The sequence below is a fragment of the Stegostoma tigrinum genome, chromosome 22 (assembly GCF_030684315.1).
Source record: "Stegostoma tigrinum isolate sSteTig4 chromosome 22, sSteTig4.hap1, whole genome shotgun sequence".
NCBI lineage: Eukaryota > Metazoa > Chordata > Chondrichthyes > Orectolobiformes > Stegostomatidae > Stegostoma > Stegostoma tigrinum.
In genome coordinates this window covers 38,023,942-38,046,397 of record NC_081375.1, presented here as the reverse complement: position 1 = coordinate 38,046,397, position 22,456 = coordinate 38,023,942, and the positions used below count along the sequence as shown (strand labels likewise).

The following is a 22,456-nucleotide window of genomic DNA, read 5'->3' as shown; positions in this document are numbered from 1 at the left end:
TTATTTACAATGTTATTTTGGTTATCTGCTTGCAAGTGATGCTGGAAAGTTGAATTGCAGTGGGTACTGTGTGAGCCAGTAGCTCCAGATTCAAATCCCAACCCAGGACTTGATGACCAAGGGAAGTTGGTTCTAACGCAGTAAACGAGTTAGATAGTGTGGAGCTGGAGGAACACAGCGGGCCACACAGCATCCAAGGAGCAGGAAAGTTGATGTTTCGGGTCAGGACCCTGCCATTTCTGAACAAGGGTCCCGACCTGAAGCGTCACCTTGCCTGCTTCTCTGATGCTGCCTGGCCTGCTGTGTTCCTCCAGCTCCCCATTGTGTTATCTCTCACTCCAGCATCGGCAGTTCTGACTATCTCTGAGACGGGTTACATATCAACTTGTAAATCCTTCTGCTCATGCCAAGTATAAGCAGGAGAGATGCTTGTGCAGCCGTGTACTGGAAAGAAAATTGGTGCCTTTGCAGTTGCTATCCACAGCTGCAGTTTTACAACATGCATATAAAGTGTATTGTATCGCAGCAACTTGGATTCCATCGGCGTGAGGAGCAGTTAGCTGAGTTGGTTGGATGGTCAATGTGAATAGATTGGTGCTAACAGCACAGGGTTCAGTTCTTGCTCTGGCTGGATAAGATTTAGGACTTATTTCCTTGCACTACTTGTGGTGGATTTTATAGCGCTGTGAGTCACACTTGCCTTTGGGTTGAGAACGTAAGCAAAAGAAGAATGCTAGAAAGGCTTCATTTGTTGTTATCCTGTAGCTAGAATTGCACAGCTGACTGGTGCAGTCTTTGCAGACACCATTGAGACTCAATCTTACCATATAGATTAGTGAACCTGTTGGGCTTTTCCAATAATCCAGTAGATTTTGTGTGCAATTCCTTTCTTCAACCTGAACAGTTTGCGCAGTATAGCAAAACAATAAATTAAATTAAATAATTAACTAGCATATTGCTGGAATTCTGTGAATATCTATGAGAAATAAAAAGAAGAGAAACTAGGAAAGGACATCATATAAAGGCTTAACTGGGCTGAAAATTGATCTGCAAGTGCAAAGAATTAATGTTGGATTCATAAGACTTTTACTAACAGAAAATATTTTGCAATATTATCAAATTGGCTGATGGCTCCGAGGTATATGGCCAGGTTTTCACTAAAAGGAACTTAATAAGATTCAACTGGATCTCCTCATATGAAATGAGATGAAATGAGGTCATTAGTTGGAATTTAATGTAATAATACTTTAAACCAGGAGTTGTGGAATGTTGAAGGATATTTGTTATCTTAAAGTCGGCCTTAATTTAAAGAATGTTGAATGGTGCTCCGATTTACAGTGAGGTGGAGGTGTCAGTGTTGGACTGGGGTGGGAAAAGTCAGAAGTTGCATGACACCAGGTCATAATCCAACAGGTTTATTTGAAATCACAAGTTTTCAGAGGGTAGCCCCTTACACACCAAAAGCTTGTGATTTCAAGTAAACCTGTTGGACTATAACCTGCTGGTGAGTGACTTCCGATTTACAGTGTAGCTCTAGTTCCGCTGGAGTTCAGGTTTAATCGAAACACAATCTGGCCATCAGAGAAGTGTTTGTCTTTACATAAATTCCTGATAATGTCCTTTGGGAAGTTACAAATCATTTTCCATTCAATTCATTTGTTTAAGGTACAGCCATGGTTGCTATGTCAACAAGCACAACAGTCATTTTGCACAGATTGAGCTCACACAAACAGCAGTGAAATAAATATGCAGATAACATCTTTGTGAAGGTGGGTTTGAGTGGAGACTAGGACGAGGGTTTGGATTTGGTGACTAGGATTTGGGAGAAGCTGCAGTTCTTCACATGAATTCTTTAATATGCACTTGAACAGATAGATAAGACCACACTTGCCTCTAGCAGCTGGCACCTCACAAAATAGCAGTAGCTCATGTGTACATTTAAATGCCATCCTCTGTTAGACTGTGGGGTAATCTGACAATCTCTGACCCAAAAACAAGTAAATATCTACTGAACCTGGCTACTATTAAAATGGCAAGAGGCTTTAAGGCTAGTTAATTCATTTAAATGATGTTTGCAGTAGTTGCAGGCATAAAAATGCAATTAATGCTCCAGTGATAATAAAAGATTTGAATTCACTTCCCCTTCAGGAGATGTGTGAAACAATGTAACCGGTACAAGTTAATGTGCTGATTAATGATTTTTAGGAAGCAGTCGGTTAAACAAGAAGTTCAAGGTTTACAGAGAAATTCAAACAGTGGTGAAAATAAACCTGCACTTATATAGTATATTCACCATCGCCATATGCCTCAGAGCACTTTACAGCTAATGAAGTACTTTTGGAGCAAAAACAGAGAGTGCTGGAGAGATCACAGTTAGGTGGGAGCTTTCAGTTGCCTGTCACTTCAAAGTGTTCCCGTGCCAAGACTTCTGTCTCAGGCTTGCTGTAGTGCTCCAGTGAGGTTCCATGCAACCTGGAGGAACAACACCTCACCTTCCACCTAGGTACCCTACTGCCCTCAGGACTCAAAATTAAATCTACCAATTTCAGAGCGTGAACACTATCTCCCTCTTCGCTCCCTTCCCCATACCCCTCGGTCCAGTCCTGTGTGGGCTGCTCCCAGCAGAGCAACCCATTTTCAAATATTGAATTGAAACATATAAGATCCTAAGGGTACTTCATTGGGTAGATAGGGAAAGGATGTTTCCTTTTGTGGGAGAACCTAGAACTAGGGAGCAGAGCTGAAATATAAGGAGACTCACATTTTAAAGAAAGATAATGAGGAAAAGGTTTTTCCTCTCAGAGGACTGTGAGTCTTTGAAATTCCCTTCCTTGAAAGGCGGTGGATGTAGAATATTAAAATATTTCTAGGACAGAGGTAGATACATTCTTGATCACCATGGGGATGAGAGATTATTGGAGATACCCAGGAGTGTAGCGTTGAGGTTGTAATCAGATCAGCCAATACTATATTGAATGGGACAGCAGGCTTGAAGGGCCAAATGGCTTACTCCTTGCTTGTTCGTATATTTACAACTTAACCTTCGCCCTTTTGCACTGAATATTCACTCTGTCTGATTTCCGTAGTTGTTAGACAAAGATAAGGAGCCAGAACCGTTTTGTGAAGTGTGGCAGCTGTTTAAATAGTTGCTGCCATTTCATTTGGGATAGGCACAAACAAGCAAAGCAGGAATGAGGACAGACAGGTCAACCTGATTAAGTGCAGGTTCACATTTTCTGTTGAATATTTGTTTGCCACCTTCAGCTGCCATTTCCTGTAAAATAATGGAAATTCGCCCCATTCTACAAACCACTTTAATAGAACACGTTACTTTAGAAATTCACAGACTAACTACTCAATGTCGTTGAGATGTTCTAAGGCAACTTTGTAAAACATTGTTTCAGAGATAGTAGGAACTGTAGGGTCTAGGCCTGAAACATCAGCCTTCCTGTTCCTCTGATGCTGCTTGGTCTATTGTGTTCATCCAGCTCTACACCTTGTTATGTTTGTAAAACATTGGTTAGGCCACATATGGAATGCTGTACGTAGCTCTGGTCACCACACTGTTGGAAGGATGTGACTACACTGGAGAGGGCGCAGAGGAGAATCAGCAGGGTCTTAACTGGGATGAAAAGTCTCAGTTATGACGAGAGACTGAATATGCTGGGCTTATTTTCCTTGGAACAGAGGAGTCAGAGGGCCATCTGATTGAGATATATCAACATTATGAGATAGAGTAGATTGTGAGAATTCCTGAGGCAAATCCTGCCTGAGACTACAGGGCATTAGTTTAAGGTGAGGAGCAAGTGGTTTAGAGAAGACTTGAGGAAAAATGTTCTCATTTAGAGGTTGGTAGGAATATGGAACATGCTGTCTGGGAGGGTGGTGGAGAAAGTACTCTTGCAACATTGAGAAAACTTCTGGATGAGTATACAACGTACCTTGTAGCGTTGTGGACTGTGGACCAAATGCAGCTAAATGGGATTAGTGTAGGTTGATTGGCATAGACATGGTCTATGCTGTATGACTCTGGAAATCTATAATTAATTTTAGAAAATGGTTAGAAGTTTTTTTTTAACTATTTGAATGAAAAGTAAACACAATTACATTTTCACTTTAGCAACTTATAATTTTCATGGCATTTTAGTAGAAAGGATTGAGAGCCCATTTCAACGCTAGTACTTTGTACAAAATGTATTCAATATACAACTTGTCCATTTACTTGTTGCTGGGTGCTGCTAGTCCATATGGTTCTTTTTGAAACTATGTTATTTTACAGTGTGTGGAATACTATATTTCATGTGAAGAGTATGTCAATCATTGTTGCTTATTTATCCCCACAATTAGCATCAAATTCACAGTGTACCACTTGATATCGTCCCTGTGTCAAATGAATCAGCTTCAAACATGATAAATGTAACTTAAATACCTTGAGATTCTGGCTCAGGACATTGTTTTGAGTGCTGTTGCTCATTAGCTAGTTTGCTACCAACTAAGTAAAACAAAAGCTGGAGATTGAATGGTGCAGTGACTTAATACAATGTTGTCCTCTCATCTCTGAGTTTAAATTTTCCTCGTGTTAAACGTAGAACATAGAGCATAGAACAGTACAGCGCAGAACAGACCCTTCGGCCCTCAATGTTGCAACGACCTGTGAACTAATCTAAGCCCGCCCCCTACACTATCCCGTCATCATCATCCATCTGCTTATCCAAGGACTGTTTAAATGCCCCTAATGTGGCTGAGTTAACCACACTGGCAGGCAGGGCATTCCATGCCCTTACCACTCTCTGAGTAAAGAACCTGCCTGCGACATCTGTCTTAAATCTATCACCCCTCAATTTGTAGCTATGCCCCCTTGTACAAGCTGACATCATCATCCTCGGAAAAAGACTTTCACTGTCCACCCTAGCTAATCCTCTGATCATCTTGTATGTTTCTATTAAATCCCCTCTTAGCCTTCTTCTCTCCAATGAGAACAGACCCAAGTTCCTCAGCCGTTCTTCATAAGGCCTTCGCTCCAGACCAGGCAACATCCTGGTAAATCTCCTCTGCACCTTTTCCAATGCTTCCACATCCTTCCTGTAACAGGGCGACCAGAACTGCGCGCAATATTCCAAGTGAGGCCGCACTAGCATTTTGTACAGTTGCAGCATGACATCACAGCTTCGGAACTCAATCCCTCTACCAATAAAACCTAACACACCATAAGCCTTCTTAACAGCACTATCAACCTGGGTGGCAACTTTCAGGGATCTATGTACATGGACACCAAGATCCCTCTGCATATCCACACTACCAAGAATCTTTCCATTGAGATTCTTGGTCATTGAGAATCTTGTGTCATAAATTGCATGCACATCTGCTGCCTGGTGACACAGAGTTGAGAGATTTTACATCTGGCAGCCAATGAGAACCACATTCATGTGAACACGTTCAAAGCCATTGCATGATGGGATTTGATTCTCACATCCAGGAGCAGTGTGATGACGAGGCATCTAACCTCTGCATTGTTTACCAAAAGTGACAGGGAAAATCAGTCACTTATCACTGCATCACTCGAATTGTTACCCAGCTTCCAAACAATGGGAAGCATCCCGAAGAGCCTGAATAAAGGAACTGATTTGTTCATATCATTTCTTTATGCTCCCAAGGAAGATAACTCAATAATACATTGGTTTGAAAGTATTAGTGGCAGAAATATTTAGTAAGAAAGCATTCTGCAAAGGTTACACGTGATTTCTTTGGCCTTTTGAGAATACTTCAAGACTATTTTTAAAGGCTGACGGATGTATTCTGTTAGACGTACATATATATAGACTGGTAAATTGGGTTATCACACAATAAACCTAACAATCAGTTGGTAATGGGTATTATCGTTCATTAACTACCAAAGCTACGCTGACTGTCAATAACAAATTATTCTGACAGTAACAAATTTTCTGAAGAAGGGTCCCAACATGAAACGTCAGCCTTCCTGCTTCTCTGATGCTGCCTGGCCTGCTGTGTTCATCCAGCTCCACACTGTGTTATCTAATAACAAATTATATTGTGATTGGTCAGATAGTATGTGTAGAGTGAAAGGTATCAGAACACATTCGGTATATGAGATCAGTAAGAAAGTGATGAAAAATGAACAACATCAGTTTTCATTGTTTTTCCTCATTTTGATATAGCTGAAGTTAAAGATCTTTTCAGGATATGTCCCATTTGTTTTACCCGTTGGAAACATTTTGCTCACAGCTTCTCTTCTCGTCTGCAATCTAGATGGCAGCAGTCTTCAAAGTCATCAGGACTGACAAGCAATCTGCAGTCGTCTGGCGCCAAGGCTGATGCACTCAGGGAAGAAATGGAGGAAGCAGCGAATCGAGTGGAGATCTGCAGGGTACAGGCCAAAACTGGAATATTGTACAATCATGTACTGTTACCCATGTGCAGTGTTTGAGCCACACTACAACAACCCTCAGCACCTTACACAAATTCTACATTCACACTTCACAATTTTCTGCAAGCATGGGTAGTGCTGTGGAATCTAACCCATTTGCATTAGCCTGGACAGGGAGTGTTGGCAGGCACTTCAACAGTGCAGACCATCTTAATCCAGTACGCACTGAGTATCGCCTGACTGTGTGTCTGCTTTCCAGTCAGAATCATTGGGTGGTGATCACATTAGAAAACAATGAAAAAAGATTACTAACTTCATTAAGCCCAATGTCACACTGTCTAGTTAATGAGTTTGACCATTTCCATAACTGCCTGGATCATATTAAATCCGAGTGTAGTCCAAGGGATTTGACACACCAGAAGGGCATGGGTTGACATCATAAACTATAATATATGATTGAGTGAAGCTATTACCTAAATTTTTCAAATGTTACAAACTTGTGCTTATTCCCAATATTATTCACACCAATATGGTATTGTCTACCATTTCAGTTTTTCTGTTCAATGTTGGCTTCTATTTTCTGTTTTTTGCTATTAGTTTTTTTTTGTTTTAGTTCTGATTCATATGACTAAAACATGCTTGGTTAAATTAGTCAGTGCTCTAATGGGACCAGTTGATTGGAAGAGGGTTTGACTGAGGGGTGATTGTATTTATAAGGCTATAATAATATCATATGCATTTTAAAGACCATGTCTAAATTCTAACAACATCAAGAGATGTCCAAGGGAATGATGTCATTTTGTTCTGGATTGCAAGCAGAATGATGTTTGAAAAGATAATAAAATGTGAGGCTGGATGAACACAGCAGGCCAAGCAGCATCTCAGGAGCACAAAAGCTGACGTTTCGAGCCTAGACCCTTCATCAGAGAGGGGGATGGGGAGAGGGAACTGGAATAAATAGGGAGAGAGGGGGAGGCCTACCGAAGATGGAGAGTAAAGAAGATAGGTGGAGAGAGTATAGGTGGGGAGGTAGGGAGGGGATAGGTCAGTCCAGGGAAGACGGACAGGTCAAGGAGGTGGGATGAGGTTAGTAGGTAGATGGGGGTGCGGCTTGGGGTGGGAGGAAGGGATGGGTGAGAGGAAGAACCGGTTAGGGAGGCAGAGACAGGTTGGACTGGTTTTGGGATGCAGTGGGTGGGGGGGCAAGAGCTGGGCTGGTTGTGTGGTGCAGTGGGGGGAGGGGACGAACTGGGCTGGTTTAGGGATGCAGTAGGGGAAGGGGAGATTTTGAAACTGGTGAAGTCCACATTGATACCATTAGGCTGCAGGGTTCCCAGGCGGAATATGAGTTGCTGTTCCTGCAACCTTCGGGTGGCATCATTGTGGCAGTGCAGGAGGCCCATGATGGACATGTCATCGAGAGAATGGGAGAGGGAGTGGAAATGGTTTGCGACTGGGAGGTGCAGTTGTTTGTTGCGAACTGAGCGGAGGTGTTCTGCAAAGCGATCTCCAAGCCTCCGCTTGGTTTCCCCAATGTAGAGGAAGCCACACCGGGTACAGTGGATGCAGTATACCACATTGGCAGATGTGCAGGTGAACCTCTGCTTAATGTGGAATGTCATCTTGGGGCCTGGGATAGGGGTGAGGGAGGAGGTGTGGGGGCAAGTGTAGCATTTCCTGCGGTTGCAGGGGAAGGTGCCGGGTGTGGTGGGGTTGGAGGGCAGTGTGGAGCGAACAAGGGAGTCACAGAGAGAGTGGTCTCTCCGGAAAGCAGACAGGGGTGGGGATGGAAAAATGTCTTGGGTGGTGGGGTCGGATTGTAAATGGCGGAAGCGTCGGAGGATGATGCGTTGTATCCGGAGGTTGGTAGGGTGGTGTGTGAGAACGAGGGGGATCCTCTTAGGGCGGTTGTGGCGGGGGCGGGGTGTGAGGGATGTGTTGCGGGAAATACGGGAGACGCGGTCAAGGGCGTTCTCGATCACTGTGGGGGGAGAGTTGCGGTCCTTGAAGAACTTGGACATCTGGGATGTGCGGGAGTGGAATGTCTTATCGTGGGAGCAGATGCGGCGGAGGCGGAGGAATTGAGAATAGGGAATGGAATTTTTGCAGGAGGGTGGGTGGGAGGAGGTGTATTCTAGGTAGCTGTGGGAGTCGGTGGGCTTGAAATGGACATCAGTTAGAAGCTGGTTGCCTGAGATGGAGACTGAGAGGTCCAGGAAGGTGAGGGATGTGCTGGAGATGGCCCAGGTGAACTGAAGGTTGGGGTGGAAGGTGTTGGTGAAGTGGATGAACTGTTCGAGCTCCTCTGGGGAGCAAGAGGCGGCGCCGACACAGTCATCAATGTACCGGAGGAAGAGCTGGGGTTTGGGGCCTGTGTAGGTGCGGAAGAGGGACTGTTCCAAAGGAACAGAAGAAGGACTGTTCCATCTCCAGCACATCCCTCACCTTCCTGGACCTCTCAGTCCATCTCCTGCACATCCCTCACCTTCCACACTGCCCTCCAACCCCACCACACCCAGCACCTTCCCCTGCAACCGCAGGAAATGCTACACTTGCCCCCACACCTCCTCCCTCACCCCTATCCCAGGCCCCAAGATGACATTCCACATTAAGCAGAGGTTCACCTGCACATCTGCCAATGTGGTATACTGCATCCACTGTACCCGGTGTGGCTACCTCTACATTGGGGAAACCAAGCGGAGGCTTGGAGATCGCTTTGCAGAACACCTCCGCTCAGTTCGCAACAAACAACTGCACCTCCCAGTCGCAAACCATTTCCACTCCCCCTCCCATTCTCTAGATGACATGTCCATCATGGGCCTCCTGCACTGCCACAATGATGCCACCCGAAGGTTGCAGGAACAGCAACTCATATTCCGCCTGGGAACCCTGCAGCCTAATGGTATCAATGTGGACTTCACCAGTTTCAAAATCTCCCCTTCCCCTACTGCATCCCTAAACCAGCCCAGTTCGTCCCCTCCCCCCATTGCACCACACAACCAGCCCAGCTCTTCCCCCCCACCCACTGCATCCCAAAACCAGTCCAACCTGTCTCTGCCTCCCTAACCGGTTCTTCCTCTCACCCATCCCTTCCTCCCACCCCAAGCCGCACCCCCATCTACCTACTAACCTCATCCCACCTCCTTGACCTGTCCGTCTTCCCTGGACTGACCTATCCCCTCCCTACCTCCCCACCTATACTCTCTCCACCTATCTTCTTTACTCTCCATCTTCAGTCCGCCTCCCCCTCTCTCCCTGTTTATTCCAGTTCCCTCTCCCCGTCCCCCTCTCTGATGAAGGGTCTAGGCCCGAAACGTCAGCTTTTGTGCTCCTGAGATGCTGCTTGGCCTGCTGTGTTCATCCAGCCGCACATTTTATTATCTTGGAATTCTCCAGCATCTGCAGTTCCCATTATCTCTGATGTTTGAAAAGAAATGCTTTGGTTCCTTTGCTTTTTAAAACCATTTGTTGTTTCAATAAAAGGTAAATCTTCATAAATGTCTGACACGACAAACGATATGAGCAAGAGGGATTCCTATCACTTAAATGCTGAAATATTCTTGCTGTGATATTGAAATATGAGTGTGCCACAGCTTTTACCCAGACAACATTGTGAAACCTTAACACCATCCTGTCATCTCCACATGAAAAGTTTATATTGTTGGAAAAAGAGAATTTTAGCGAGTTTTGAGAAGATTTGTAGCTCAGGTTGAGGTTTTGGATGTGAGTTTGCTCGCTGAGCTGGAAGCTTAGTTTTCAGACGTTTCGTCATTTTTTTATATTTGAAAAAATATACTTTATTCATAAGATGTACAAAAAATGAAACATATTTATACACCGACCCAGTCATGCAAGGCGCTCCGGGCTACCCAGGGGGTACGTACACCAACTAAAGGAAAAAAACAAAGCAAAGAAAATACCCCGGCATTCATCACCCCGCACAGTCCCCGTTGGCCCCCTGACCAGTTGGGGAAGGCGCCAGCTGGGCCCAGTTACCAGATAGGGCCCTTTTTTCTATTCTGGACCAGGGGTTTCATACCGTGGTCTTTCCCCACCGCGCCTTGGCGGCAGCTGCCCCAAGCTTTAGCGCGTCCCTCAGCACGTAGTCCTGGACCTTGGAGTGCGCCAGTCTGCAACATTCGGTCGGGGTCAGTTCTTTCAGCTGGCAGACCAGCAAGTTGCGGGCAGACCAAAGAGCGTCTTTCACCGCATTGATGGTCCTCCAGGCACATTTGATGTTGGTCTCGGTGTGCGTCCCGGGAAACAGCCCATAGAGCACAGAGTCCCACGTCACGGAGCTGCTCGCGACAAACCTCAACAAATACCACTGCATCGCCCTCCAGACCTCCTGCGCATAGGTACACTCCAGAAGGAGGTGATCGACAGTCTCGTCCCCCCCGCAGCCGCCTCGAGGGCAGCGTGCGGTGGCGCAGAGATTCCGGGCATGCATAAAGGATCTCATTGGCAGAGCCCCTCTCACCGCCAGCCAAGCAATGTCCTTGTGCTTGTTTGAAAGTTCTGGCGATGAGGCATTCTGCCAAACGACTATGGCAGTCTCTGTGGGAACCACACGACGGGATCCACCCTCCTTTTCCCGAAGGGTCTCGAGGATACTACATGCTGACCGCTGCCTGACGGCCTTGTGGTCAAAGGTGTTTCCCTTCAAAAATTTCTCCACGAAGGACAGGTGGTACGGGACAGTCCAACTACTTGGAGTGTTCCGTGGCAACGAGGCCAGGCCCATCCTTCGCAACACCGGGGACAGGTAGAACCTCAGTAAGTAGTGACACTTGGTGTTTGCGTACTGAGGATCTACGCACAGCTTGATGCAGCCGCGCACAAAGGTAGCCATCAGGGCGAGGGTGGCGTTCAGTACGCCCTTTCCCCCATTTTCCAATCTTTGTACAGGGTGTCCCTGCGGATCCGGTCCAACCTCGACCCCCAAATGAAGTGGAAGATGGCCCGGGTGACCGCAGTGGTGCAGGTCCAGGGTGTAGGGAAGGCCTGCGCCACAAACAACAGTACCGAAAGCCCCTCGCACCTGACAACCAGGTTCTTACCCGCGATGGAGAGGGACCAGAGCGTCCACTTGCCCAGCTTCTGCTTCAGTTTGGTGATACGCTCCTCCCAAGTCTTAATGCACGCCCCAGCTCCACCGAACCAAACACCCAGCACCTTCAGGTAGTCTGCCCTGACGGTGAAGGAGATGAAGGAGCGGTCGTCCCAGTTCCCGAAGAACATGGCCTCGCTCTTACCCCTATTGACTTTGGCACCCGAGGCCAGTTCAAACTGGCCGCAGATGTCCAACAGCCTACTCACCGACCGACGATCGGTGCAGAAGATGGTGACATCGTCCATGTACAGGGAGGTCTTGTCCTGAAGGCCTCCGCTGCCTGGGATAGTCACGCCCTTCAGGCTCACATCCTTCCTGATGGATGCAGCGAAGGGCTCCACACAGCACACGAGCAAGGCAGGAGAGAGCGGGCAGCCCTGCCTGACTCCAGATCTGACGGGAAAACTGTCCGATTCCCACCCGTTGATCGAGACTGCACTAACGATGTTTGTGTAGAGCAGTCGAATCCAGTTGCGGATGCTCTCCCCGAACCCCAATTTGGCGAGGACGTCCCTCATGTAAGCATGAGAGACCCTGTCGAAGGCCTTCTCCTGGTCCAGGCTGACGAGGCAGGTGTCCACCCACCTGTCCTGCACGTAGGCGATCGTATCCCTGATAAGCGCGAGGCTCTCAGCGATCTTCCTGCCCGGCACAGCACAGGTTTGGTCAGGGTGAATCACCGACTCCAGGACAGACCTGACCCGGTTGGCTATGACCTTGGCCAGGATTTTGTAGTCCACATTCAATAGTGAAACGGGACGCCAATTCTTAATTTCTTCCATCTCCCCCTTCCTGTTGTAAATGAGGGCGATGATGCCCTTCCTCATGGACTTGCACATTTCCCCTGCCCCCGAAGCGCACTATCGTACACCTCCAGCAGGTCCTGGCCGACCAGGTCCCACAGAGCAGAATACAGCTTGACCGGTAAGCCGTCGCTCCCGGGAGTCTTATTCCTCTGCAAGGACTTGAGGGCTGTGGTCAGCTCATCCAGGGATATCGGCCGGTCCAACCACTCCCTTGTGCCGTTGTCTAAGACCTCCGTGATAGACGACAGGAACGACTCGGAGGCCGTGCTGTCCGTGGGCCTTGTGTCGTACAGTCCGGCATAGAAGAATCTGCAGATGCTCAAAATGTCGGGCCGAGACGACGTCCCGAGCAGTCGTCCTCCTTCAGCCGGCTAAGCACAGAGCTCTCTTTGTGCACCTTCTGAAAGAAGAAATGCGAGCACGTCTCGTCCCGCTCCACGGAGCGGATCCTGGACCGGAAGATTATCCTGGAGGCCTCCGCGGCGAAGAGCGAGGCTTGCTGGCCCCTCACCTCATGGAGGTCGTCCGTGACATTGACCCCCATCAACTGCAGAAGGAGCAGGTTCTGCACCGTTTTCTGGAGTTGCGACAGCTTTCCCCACCTCTCTCTCGCCTTCCAAACACCCTTGAGGACAAAGAACCTCTTGATGTTCTCCTTCACCGTCTCCCACCAGTCGCCCGGAGACTCAAAGAGGGGTTTCACGGTTCTCCAACCGGCGTACTCCCTCTTAAGCTCCTCGACATTCTCTGGGGTCAACAGAGTCTTGTTGAGCTTCCACGTCCCCTTGCCGGCCGGCTGGTCGTCCTGTAAGTGACAGTCGGCCAGCAGGAGGCAGTGGTCAGAGAAGAACACCGGCTCGATGCCGGTGGACCTGACCGAGAACGCCCGTGACACAAACAGGAAGTCTATCCTTGAGCAAATAGACCCGTCTGGCCACGACCAGGTGTACCTCTGCTGCGCTCCATCTGCAGTTGTGCTGAAGACATCGAGCAGCTTGGCGTCCTTCACCGTGCCCATCAGGAATCTGGACGTGACGTCCAGTTGACTCCCCCCACCCGCTGTCCCCACGCCGGATCTTCCATCTGCATCAATGATGCAGTTGAAGTCTCTGCCTAGGATGACCGGCCTGGACGTAGCGAGCAGGGGTGGAAGCCGCTGCAGGACGGCCAACCGCTCACTTCGTACCGCTGGGGCGTACACGTTGATCAGCCTCAGGGGAGCGTTCCTGTAGGCGACGTCAGCCACTAGGAGGTGCCCCCACACCACCTCCAGAACTTGAGAGATGGTGAAGTTGCGCCCCCGCAGCAGAATAGCCAGGCCCGAGGATCGACAGTCGTTACCCCCCGACCACATCGAAGGCCCACAGGTCCAGGCGCCGGACCATTTCCCATACCTGCTGAGGTGCGGTATCCCACACTCCTGCAGAAACAGAAGGTCCACCTTGATGGTGGTCAGGTAGGCCAACGTGGACACACATCTTGCGGTGGACTTGACGCTGCGCATATTAATGCTCGCAACGCGTACCCCCATTGTGGGCAGTGACCACAGTACCCTCCCCAAGTCCAAGGTCCAGCCCCTCCATCTGTCCTCTCATGCCCATTGCCCGGGCTAACTGCTGGACGCTGTCTGGGCTCAGGAAACCGTCCGTGCTGCCTTCCGGGTGGCATCCCCCCGTCGGGGGTACGGAGGCAGGAGAGTCCGGCTCTGGGTTAGGCTGGGGACGCGCTGTTTCCTCCTTCCCACCTGGAAGTTCCGGGGGCCCTCCAGGGCCCCAGCGGCATGTGACTGGGTGTCGGAGGGAGCCTCAGGACGCCTCCCGTCACATGGAAGTGGGGTGCTGCTTTTCTTCTCCCTCGAGATCTTTAGCTTCTGCTTTGGGCGGGCCCCCTCCGAATCTCCCTCGTCAGAGGAGCTCTTATAGGCCCCCTGTAGCTGCCTCTTCCCGCCTGATGGTTGTGGTTCCTGGGCCCGCCGGAGCGCCTTTCTCCTCGCTTTCCGGGCCGTTGTCCACTCCCGTGGGCTGCCTGTCGCCGCCTCCATCGACTCCGGGTTGTCGGGGGGGACCGGAGCCTGAAGGAGCGCTTTGCTGGCCTCAGGCCCATCCTGCGGGGCTGGGCCCTCCTGCACGACCTGGCCCTCCTGCACATTAGTGGGGTCCTTGCAGGGCCCTGGTGCCTTCCTCTCCTCCGGGGGGACTGGCACCGCATTGCCCCTGCCGGCGACCTGGGCGTAGGTGGTCCCCCGCCGCGGGCATGCCCTATAGAGGTGGCCCGCTTCCCCGCAAAGGTTGCAGCTTTTCTCTTGTGGGCAATCCTTTGCAAGGTGTCCCTTTTCCCTGCAGTTCCTGCAGATGGTGGCTTTGCAGTCGGCCGCCACGTGACCTGACCTACCACAGGCATGGCAGACTTTAGGTTTCCCTGCGTAGGTCAGGTAGCCCTTGCTCCCGCCGATCGCGAAGCTGGACGGTGGGTGTACAATGTTCCCGTCCGCGCCCATCCTCAGCGTCACCTTGACCTGCCTCTTACTAGTCCAGATGCCAAAGGGGTCCATGATGTCAGTTAGGTCCCCTTCCACCTTCACGCACCTTCCAAGCAAGGTCAGGACATCAACTGCTGGCACATGCGGGTTGTACATATGTACAGTCACCATACGGCTCCTCTGCGCTGGCATCACAAACAGCGGGACAGCGGTCAATACAGAGAGGGGGCCCTCACCTCCTTTCTCCTTGAAAACCTCCAGGAAGCGCTCGCAAAGCTTGGCACTCCTAAAGGTTATATCGTAAAAACCTCCTCCAGGGAAATCCTGCAGGCAGTAAATGTCCGCAGCAGCGAACCCACAACAGTCCAACAGGACCCTCTTCATAAAGAAGATGCGTTCCACAGGTGCACCTTCGTCCACCTTCTTCACGGAAACACGGATGGTGTTCCGGACCCCCTGACCTGGGGCGCGAGCACTTGCCGCAGCCATCGTTGCAGGTTGGCTGCTCCCCTGAACCAGCGTTAGGCCGAAGCCAGCATTAAGATCCACATGACCCACTATCACTGCTATCCTTACATACAGATGAGGAAGGACACCGCTTTGATTGGGACAACACATCCATCCTAGGACAAGCCAAACAGAGACAAGCACGAGAATTCCTGGAAGCATGGCATTCCAATCGGAACTCCATCAACAAACACATTGGCTCCAAATCAATGTGTTTGTTGATGGAGTTCCGGTTGGAATGCCGTGCTTCTAGGAATTCTCGTGCGTGTCTCTGTTTGGCTTGTCCTAGGATGGATGTGTTGTCCCAATCAAACTGGTGTCCTTCCTCATCTGTATGTAAGGATACGAGTGATAGTGGGTCATGTCGTTTTGTGGCGAGTTGATGTTCAAGTATTCTGGTGGCTAGCTTTCTGCCAGTTTGTCCAATGTATTGTACATTTGTACAATGTATTTGTCCAATGTACATTGGACAAACTGGCAGAAAGCTAGCCACCAGGATACATGAACATCAACTCGCCACAAAACGACATGACCCACTATCACTCGTATCCTTACATACAGATGAGGAAGGACACCGCTTTGATTGGGACAACACATCCATCCTAGGACAAGCCAAACAGAGACACGCATGAGAATTCCTAGAAGGATGGAATTCCAACTGGAACTCCATCAACAAACACATTGATTTGGAGCCAATCTACCATCCCCTGAGAAAAAGAACAGGAAATAACATCACCAACGCAGGAAATGACATCACCAACCCAAGGAATCCTAACCAGATAAATAGAAAGCGGGACATAACACCAGCGCTTCATCGGAGGCTCACTGATGATGTTACCTAGAATGGTGACGAAACGTCTGAAAACTAACCTTCGAGCTCAGCGAGCAAACTCACATCCAGAAAGAGAATTTTTTATATCTCAAATCTATATGGATCAGTTGCATTAATTCTGCCACACTCTAAGCTCTGTCTCTTCATTGTGATCAATCAGTTGTTATTAAAACAACAAATATGACAAAAGTCAGCAATTTGGGTTCAGTTGAATTGTAGTTCAAGAGTATCAAATTCATCATCCTCTATCCTGTCGTTTCGATAACTCAATTAAATTAAATATTCTTTGACCACTCGATGGCTCAGGCTACCAATACCTATTCATTAAAAGTTGATTTGTTAAAAAAAAATCTCAAGATAATATTCCACAAAGTAAACCAAAGTAATAACATCAAAAAATTTATTTAACTTGCAGGCAGATACTGGCAATTTAAAAAAAGTTGTTCTTCATTCATTTGTGGCCAAGAACCACCTACAAGATTCAAAGGAGTAACAGCTGAAGTTAGAAGTGTTGAAGGTTATCGTGTGTACCATGTTGTGTCTAGTTTGGCTCCTGTACTGTTTTGTGTCTGTAAGCCACACTTGGTCAAGAACCCACTGTAACTAGACTTTGAGCTTCACTGGTTTATCCTGTATCAATAAATTCAATTAATAGATACAATCGCACACATCTGACAGCAAGGCTGAAGATTAGCTTTACTGTGAAACAACCTGCTCAGCATTCAGATTTCAAACATTGCTGAGAATTTACTCAAAAAAATGCTTTGAGAAAAATGTTTTGGTACAATATGATTTTTCTTCAGATCTGAAGAATTGTATTGGACTCAAAACACTAACTCTGTTTCTAGCTCCACAGATGCTGCCAATCTTGCTGAGCTTCTCCAGCATTCTGTTTATTTCAGATTTCCAGCATCTACACTATGTTTTTATTGCTGAGAACTTCTTGCATTATGAGGAACATTGTGATTTTGAGAATTTAAGTGTCAGTAATATGAACCCCATTTTTGCATCTTTAAGTACCAACTACATTTTAGGGATTCTTAGAAGTATCGATCCATATTCCAAAGCACAATATAAATCCACTACTTCTGTTCACTGTACTCCAAAAGTACAATGTACTAGTATTTGCAAAAGCTTTCCTGTTTGTAAATTATAATTTCTTCAAAAATAGGAATAACCCAATAAAATGCCCACAATTTCCTAGAACACAGGTGAGAAATGCCAAGCTAGCCTTTCCATTACTTGTATAAACCATAAAGATGTATATGCTTCATTGAACTATCGCTTTAGTTAATCTTCAAGATTTCTAGATGTACCAAGACTAAACTAATTATACAAGTACCAACAGATCTCAGCACTATCAGTTTTGATGGGAAATCTGTTGTAATGGTTGAAACTGGCCGGTTGAGGTGGATGAATTTTTAAAAGAAAGCAAGCAATTTCTCCCCAGTATCACCAGAGAAGGTAAAAAATAGCTGCAGCTATGAATGGTCAGCATTAAAAGTAAGCTTCAGATCCTAACTGCAGCTAGGCAAGACAGCAGCTATAAACTGTTACAACAAAGTATAGAACTGGATGAACACGGCAGGCCAAGCAGCATCAGAGGACCAGGAAAGCTGACGTTTCGGGCCTAGACCCTTCTTCAGAAAATGTATGTATTTCTTCTGAAGAAGGGTCTCGACCCGAAACGTCAGCTTTCCTGCTCCTCCGATGCTGCTTGGCCTGCTGTGTTCATCAAGCTCTACACCTTGTTATCTCAGATTCTCCAGCATCTGCAGTTCCTACTAGCTGTGAAACAGCTATAAACTTTTTTCATTTTATGAAGTGAATGAATTTTTGCCAAAAGCCCTGGTGCAGTCAAATAAGAAGGTGCAGACTAAGACCATAAGACATAGGAGCAGAAATTAGGCCATTGGCCCATCGAGTCTGCTCCACCATTCAATCATGGCTGATAAGTTGCTCAACCCCGTTCTCCTGCTTTCTCGCCATAACCCTTGATCCCCTTGATAATCAAGAACATACCTACCTCAGTCTTAAATGTACTCAACATTTAAGTACATTTAATCAATGTTCTTTTTAAATGGCCTCCACAGCCTTCTGTGAATGAAGACACGGAGAAACTTCTTCAGCCAGAAAGTGGAGAATCAATGGAATTCACTGCCACAGAAGGCTGTGGAGGCTGGGTCATAGAGTACATTTAAGACTGAGGTAGATAGGTTCTTGATTGTCAAGGATTACGGGGAGAAAGTGGGAGAATGGGGTTCGGGAACTTATCGGCCATGATTGAATGGTGGCGCAAACTCGATGGGCCAAATGGCCTAATTTCTGCTGCTATATCTTATGGTCTAATGGTGACCTGTCATGACAGTAAATGAAGAAAAAGAGAGGAGGTCAACACTTAAACTGCGAACTTGCATTTAATTTCTTTTAGGAAGAGTTATGTACCAATGTTGTACTCCAGCTCCACCATTTCCAATTCACTAATGGATACAAAATTGATTGTTTTTGTAATAACATAACTAGCTCACCTTTTTTTTGTTGCCTAGTGATGTTTTGTTTCTGGAAATTAAACCACTTTTAGAGAATGAGAAGTGATTAGGAATAATCCTTTCGATCATTTATATTTGATCACTGTCTAAAGGAGGAAATCAGTGATATGGAAGGAAGCCCTCTGATGTTTCAGTACAGTATGCAATATCTTGGTTGGCATAAAAGCATATTTAAAACGGGGTGACTACATCTCACACATTTTCTCAAAAATGACTCAGAATAATTCACTATCATTCCAAAAATGAGCCAAATCTAATCTAGAACATCTTAATTGTGTGTAATTCACTAACGTATTTCCATTTTTTTGTCAAATGCAGGATCAACTGGCAGCGGACATGTACAGTTTTGTGGCCAAAGAAATAGACTATGCAAATTATTTTCAGACAGTGAGTACAATAGAAATATACGGATTATTGCAATAAAAATAACTAAAATGATGTTAAAACATTAAACAGATCAAAATCAGTCTCGTCAGTGAATTGACTGAATTGCTGCATTTGATTAAAACATCCTCTGATCAGCTTTGGGTCTAATTACCCCTATAAACAGAACACTGGGTACTTGAGAAACTGTTGTTACAAATTTAAATGTTTTATTTTTATTCATTTTATTCTGTGTGAAGAATGTCAGTTTCACTTGAACATTATTCGGTTCAGTGAGGTGTTAATGACATCCAGTGAATGAATGATGACTTCTAGGCGAGCAGCAGAAATGCATCCACAAGCAGAAATACAGCCGCAACACATCCCTCACACCCTGCCCCCGCAATAATCGCCTCAAGAGAATCCCCCCAGTCCTCAGATACCACCCCACCAACCTCCGGATACAACGCATCATCCTCCGACACTTCCGCCATCTACAATCCGACCCCACCGCCCAAGATATTTTTCCATCCCCACCCTTGTCTGCCTTCCGGAGAGACCACTCTCTCTGGGACTCCCATGTCCTCTCCGCACTCCCCTCCAACCCCACCACACCCGGCACCTTCCCCTGCAACCACAGGAAGTGCTACACTTGTCCCCACACCTCCTCCCTCACCCCCATCATAGGCCCCAAGATGACTTTCCATATCAAGCAGATGTTCACCTGCACATCTGCTAATGTAGTATACTGCATCCACTGTACCCGGTGAGGCTGCCTCTACATTGGGGAAACCAAGCGGAGGCTTGGGGACCGCTTTGCAGAACACCTCCGCTCGGTTCACAATAAACAACTGCACCTCCGAGTCGTGAACCATTTTAACTCCCCCTCCCATTCCTTAGACGACATGTCCATCATGGGCCTCCTGCAGTGTCACAATGACACCACCCGAAGGTTGCAAGAACAGCAACTCCTATTCTGCTTGGGTACCCTGCAGCCCAATGCTATCAATGTGGACTTCACAAGCTTCAAAATCTCCCCCTCCCCCACTGCATTCCCAAAACCAGCCCAGCTCGTCCCCTCCCCCCACTGCATCCCAAAACCAGCCCAGCTTGTCCCCGCCTCCCTAACCTGTTCTTCCTCTCACCTATCCCCTCCTCCCACCTCAAGCCGCACGTCAATTTCCCACCTACCAACCTCATCCCACCTCCTTGACCTGTCCGCCCTCCCCGGACTGACCTATCCCCTCCCCACCTGTACTCGCTCCACCTATCTTCTCCTCTATCCAACTTCGGTCTGCCTCCCCCTCTCTCCCTATTTATTCCAGAACCCTCTCCCCATCCCCCTCTCTGATGAAGGGTCTAGTCCCGAAACGTCAGCTTTTGTGCTCCTGAGATGCTGCTTGGCCTGCTGTGTTCATCCAGCTCCACACTTTATTATCTAGCAGAAATACATTAGTCTGCAGTGCATGTTCACATTCCTCAGGAGATCAGACACCTGTCAGAGCAAACTAAATATCTCACCTGTGTCTGTGTGTTCCAGCTGGTCTTCTGTTTGTGAGAAAGCCCTTTGTCTGTCTATGGTACTCATGTAAAAGCATATAAGTACTTGATTACAGATTAAATAGTTTCTGTATAGGTATGAGGAGATAAGATTTTATCACAAGATCAAAAGGGGAGGAAGACCACCTGACGTATTTTTTCATACCTAAAAGCTACAATCACAGCACTTGTTTCTTAATGGCTTCAAAAGCTGTCTACTACCTTGCATGCTTATTAATCTTTGCGTTAGAACCTTTACATGCTGTTACATTAATCCCTGGCACTTTACTTTCACTACAAAACAATTTGCAGTGATTTCATTGTGGTTATTAATCTCATATTGTGATCACCACTGAACATCAGCAAAACATGGACTATTGCCCACCCATCAACAAGCCAGCAGATGCAAAATGGACCTATGACTAAATATAACCACTCTGTGAAATTTGAAGGGTTTGAATTCGTGGCATTAAATATTCTGAACAGTACTAAGTGGTTTGAATTTAGGCTGCAATCTTAACTCGCAGTTCAATCAATTGTTCAGCATTTGTTCCTTGATATAGTTGTTTGTTCTTGATAACATACCAGTCTTATAATGAGATGCAGAAAGCCAATATAGTATGGTTGTTATGTAAAATACACTGAACTAATTTAAGAGCCCAAGAAAATGTTGTGATTTTGTTTGAGCCTGATTTTCGTTGCTGTGAAGGAGGAGAGAACATCTCCTACATTTGTCAGCAGGAACTGTTATCTGTACAGCTTGGTAAATATCAGTCAACACTTCAGTAGTTATTCTGTCATGCTCCCTCACATTTTCTGACTGCTTTCTAGCTTCTGGAATAGTCATTAAGTAAAGTAAATTTTGGATAAATCCAAAAGGGGGAAGGTGATGGGGTAGGGGAACGTGATACAGTGACGAGGGTGGGGGAAGGTGATAGGGGCGTGAGATGGTGATGGGGGTGTGAGATGGTGATGGGGTGGGGGAAGGTGATATGGTGATGGGGGTGGGGGAAGGTGATACGGTGATGGGGGTGGGGGAAGGTGATACGCTGATGGGGGTGGGGGAAGGTAATTGGTGTGGGGGAAGGTGATACAGTGATGGGAGGGCGGGGGAAGGTAATGGGGGTGAGGGAAGGTGATACAGTGATGGGGGTGGGGGAAGGTCATATAGTGATGGGGGTAGGGGAAGGTAATTGGGGTGGGGGAAGGTGATACAGTAATGGGGGTGGGTGAAGGTGGGGGGGTGGGGGAAGGTGATGGGTTGGGGGAAGGTGATACAGTAATGGGGGTGGGGAAGGTGATATAGTGATGGAGGTGGGTGAAGATGAGGGAATGGGGGAAGGTAATTGGGGTGGGGGAAGGTGATACAGTAATTGGGGTGGGGAAGGTGATATAGTGATGGAGGTGGGTGAAGATGAGGGAATGGGGGAAGGTGATGGGTGTGGGAGAAGGTGGTGGAGTGGGGGAAGGTGGCACAGCGATGGGTGGTGGGGAAGGTAATGGGGGTGGGTGGAGGTGATACAGTGATGGGGGTGTGGGAAGGTAATGGGGGTGGGTGGAGGTGATACAGTGATGGGGGTGTGGGAAGGTGATGGGGGTGGGGGTTGGTGATACAGTGATGGTGGTGGGGTAAGGTAATGGGGGTGGGGGAAAGCGATGCATTGATGGGGGTGGTGGAAGGTGATGGGGGTGCCGGAAGGTGAAATGGTAGTGGGGGTGGGGGAAGGAAATACGGTGATGGGTCTCCAAAGGAAATTGTGTGGTCACTTAGAGAAAGAACCTTGCAGGGTGACAGGGTAGAATGGAGACAAGGTACTGAAAGGAGATCTCTGTACACAGCAGACATGGACCTAATGGGCTGAACGACATGCAGTTGTGACTCT

At 47.5% G+C, this 22,456-nt stretch overlaps 1 protein-coding gene across 13 annotated transcripts in view; it reads left to right on the top strand.

Moving 5' to 3' along the window:
* Positions 1-22,456, top strand: part of LOC125463603 (rho GTPase-activating protein 44-like) — a 306,257-nt gene that overhangs the window by 219,717 nt on the left and 64,084 nt on the right. For 12 of the 13 annotated variants that reach the window (XM_048555074.2, XM_048555070.2, XM_048555073.2 and 9 more), the window contains exons 7-8: positions 6,268-6,385; positions 18,990-19,058. In XM_048555074.2, the coding sequence (XP_048411031.1) occupies positions 6,268-6,385; positions 18,990-19,058 (187 nt within the window). The remainder of the gene's footprint in view (positions 1-6,267; positions 6,386-18,989; positions 19,059-22,456) is intronic. The other variant, XM_059653787.1, reaches the window with a different exon arrangement.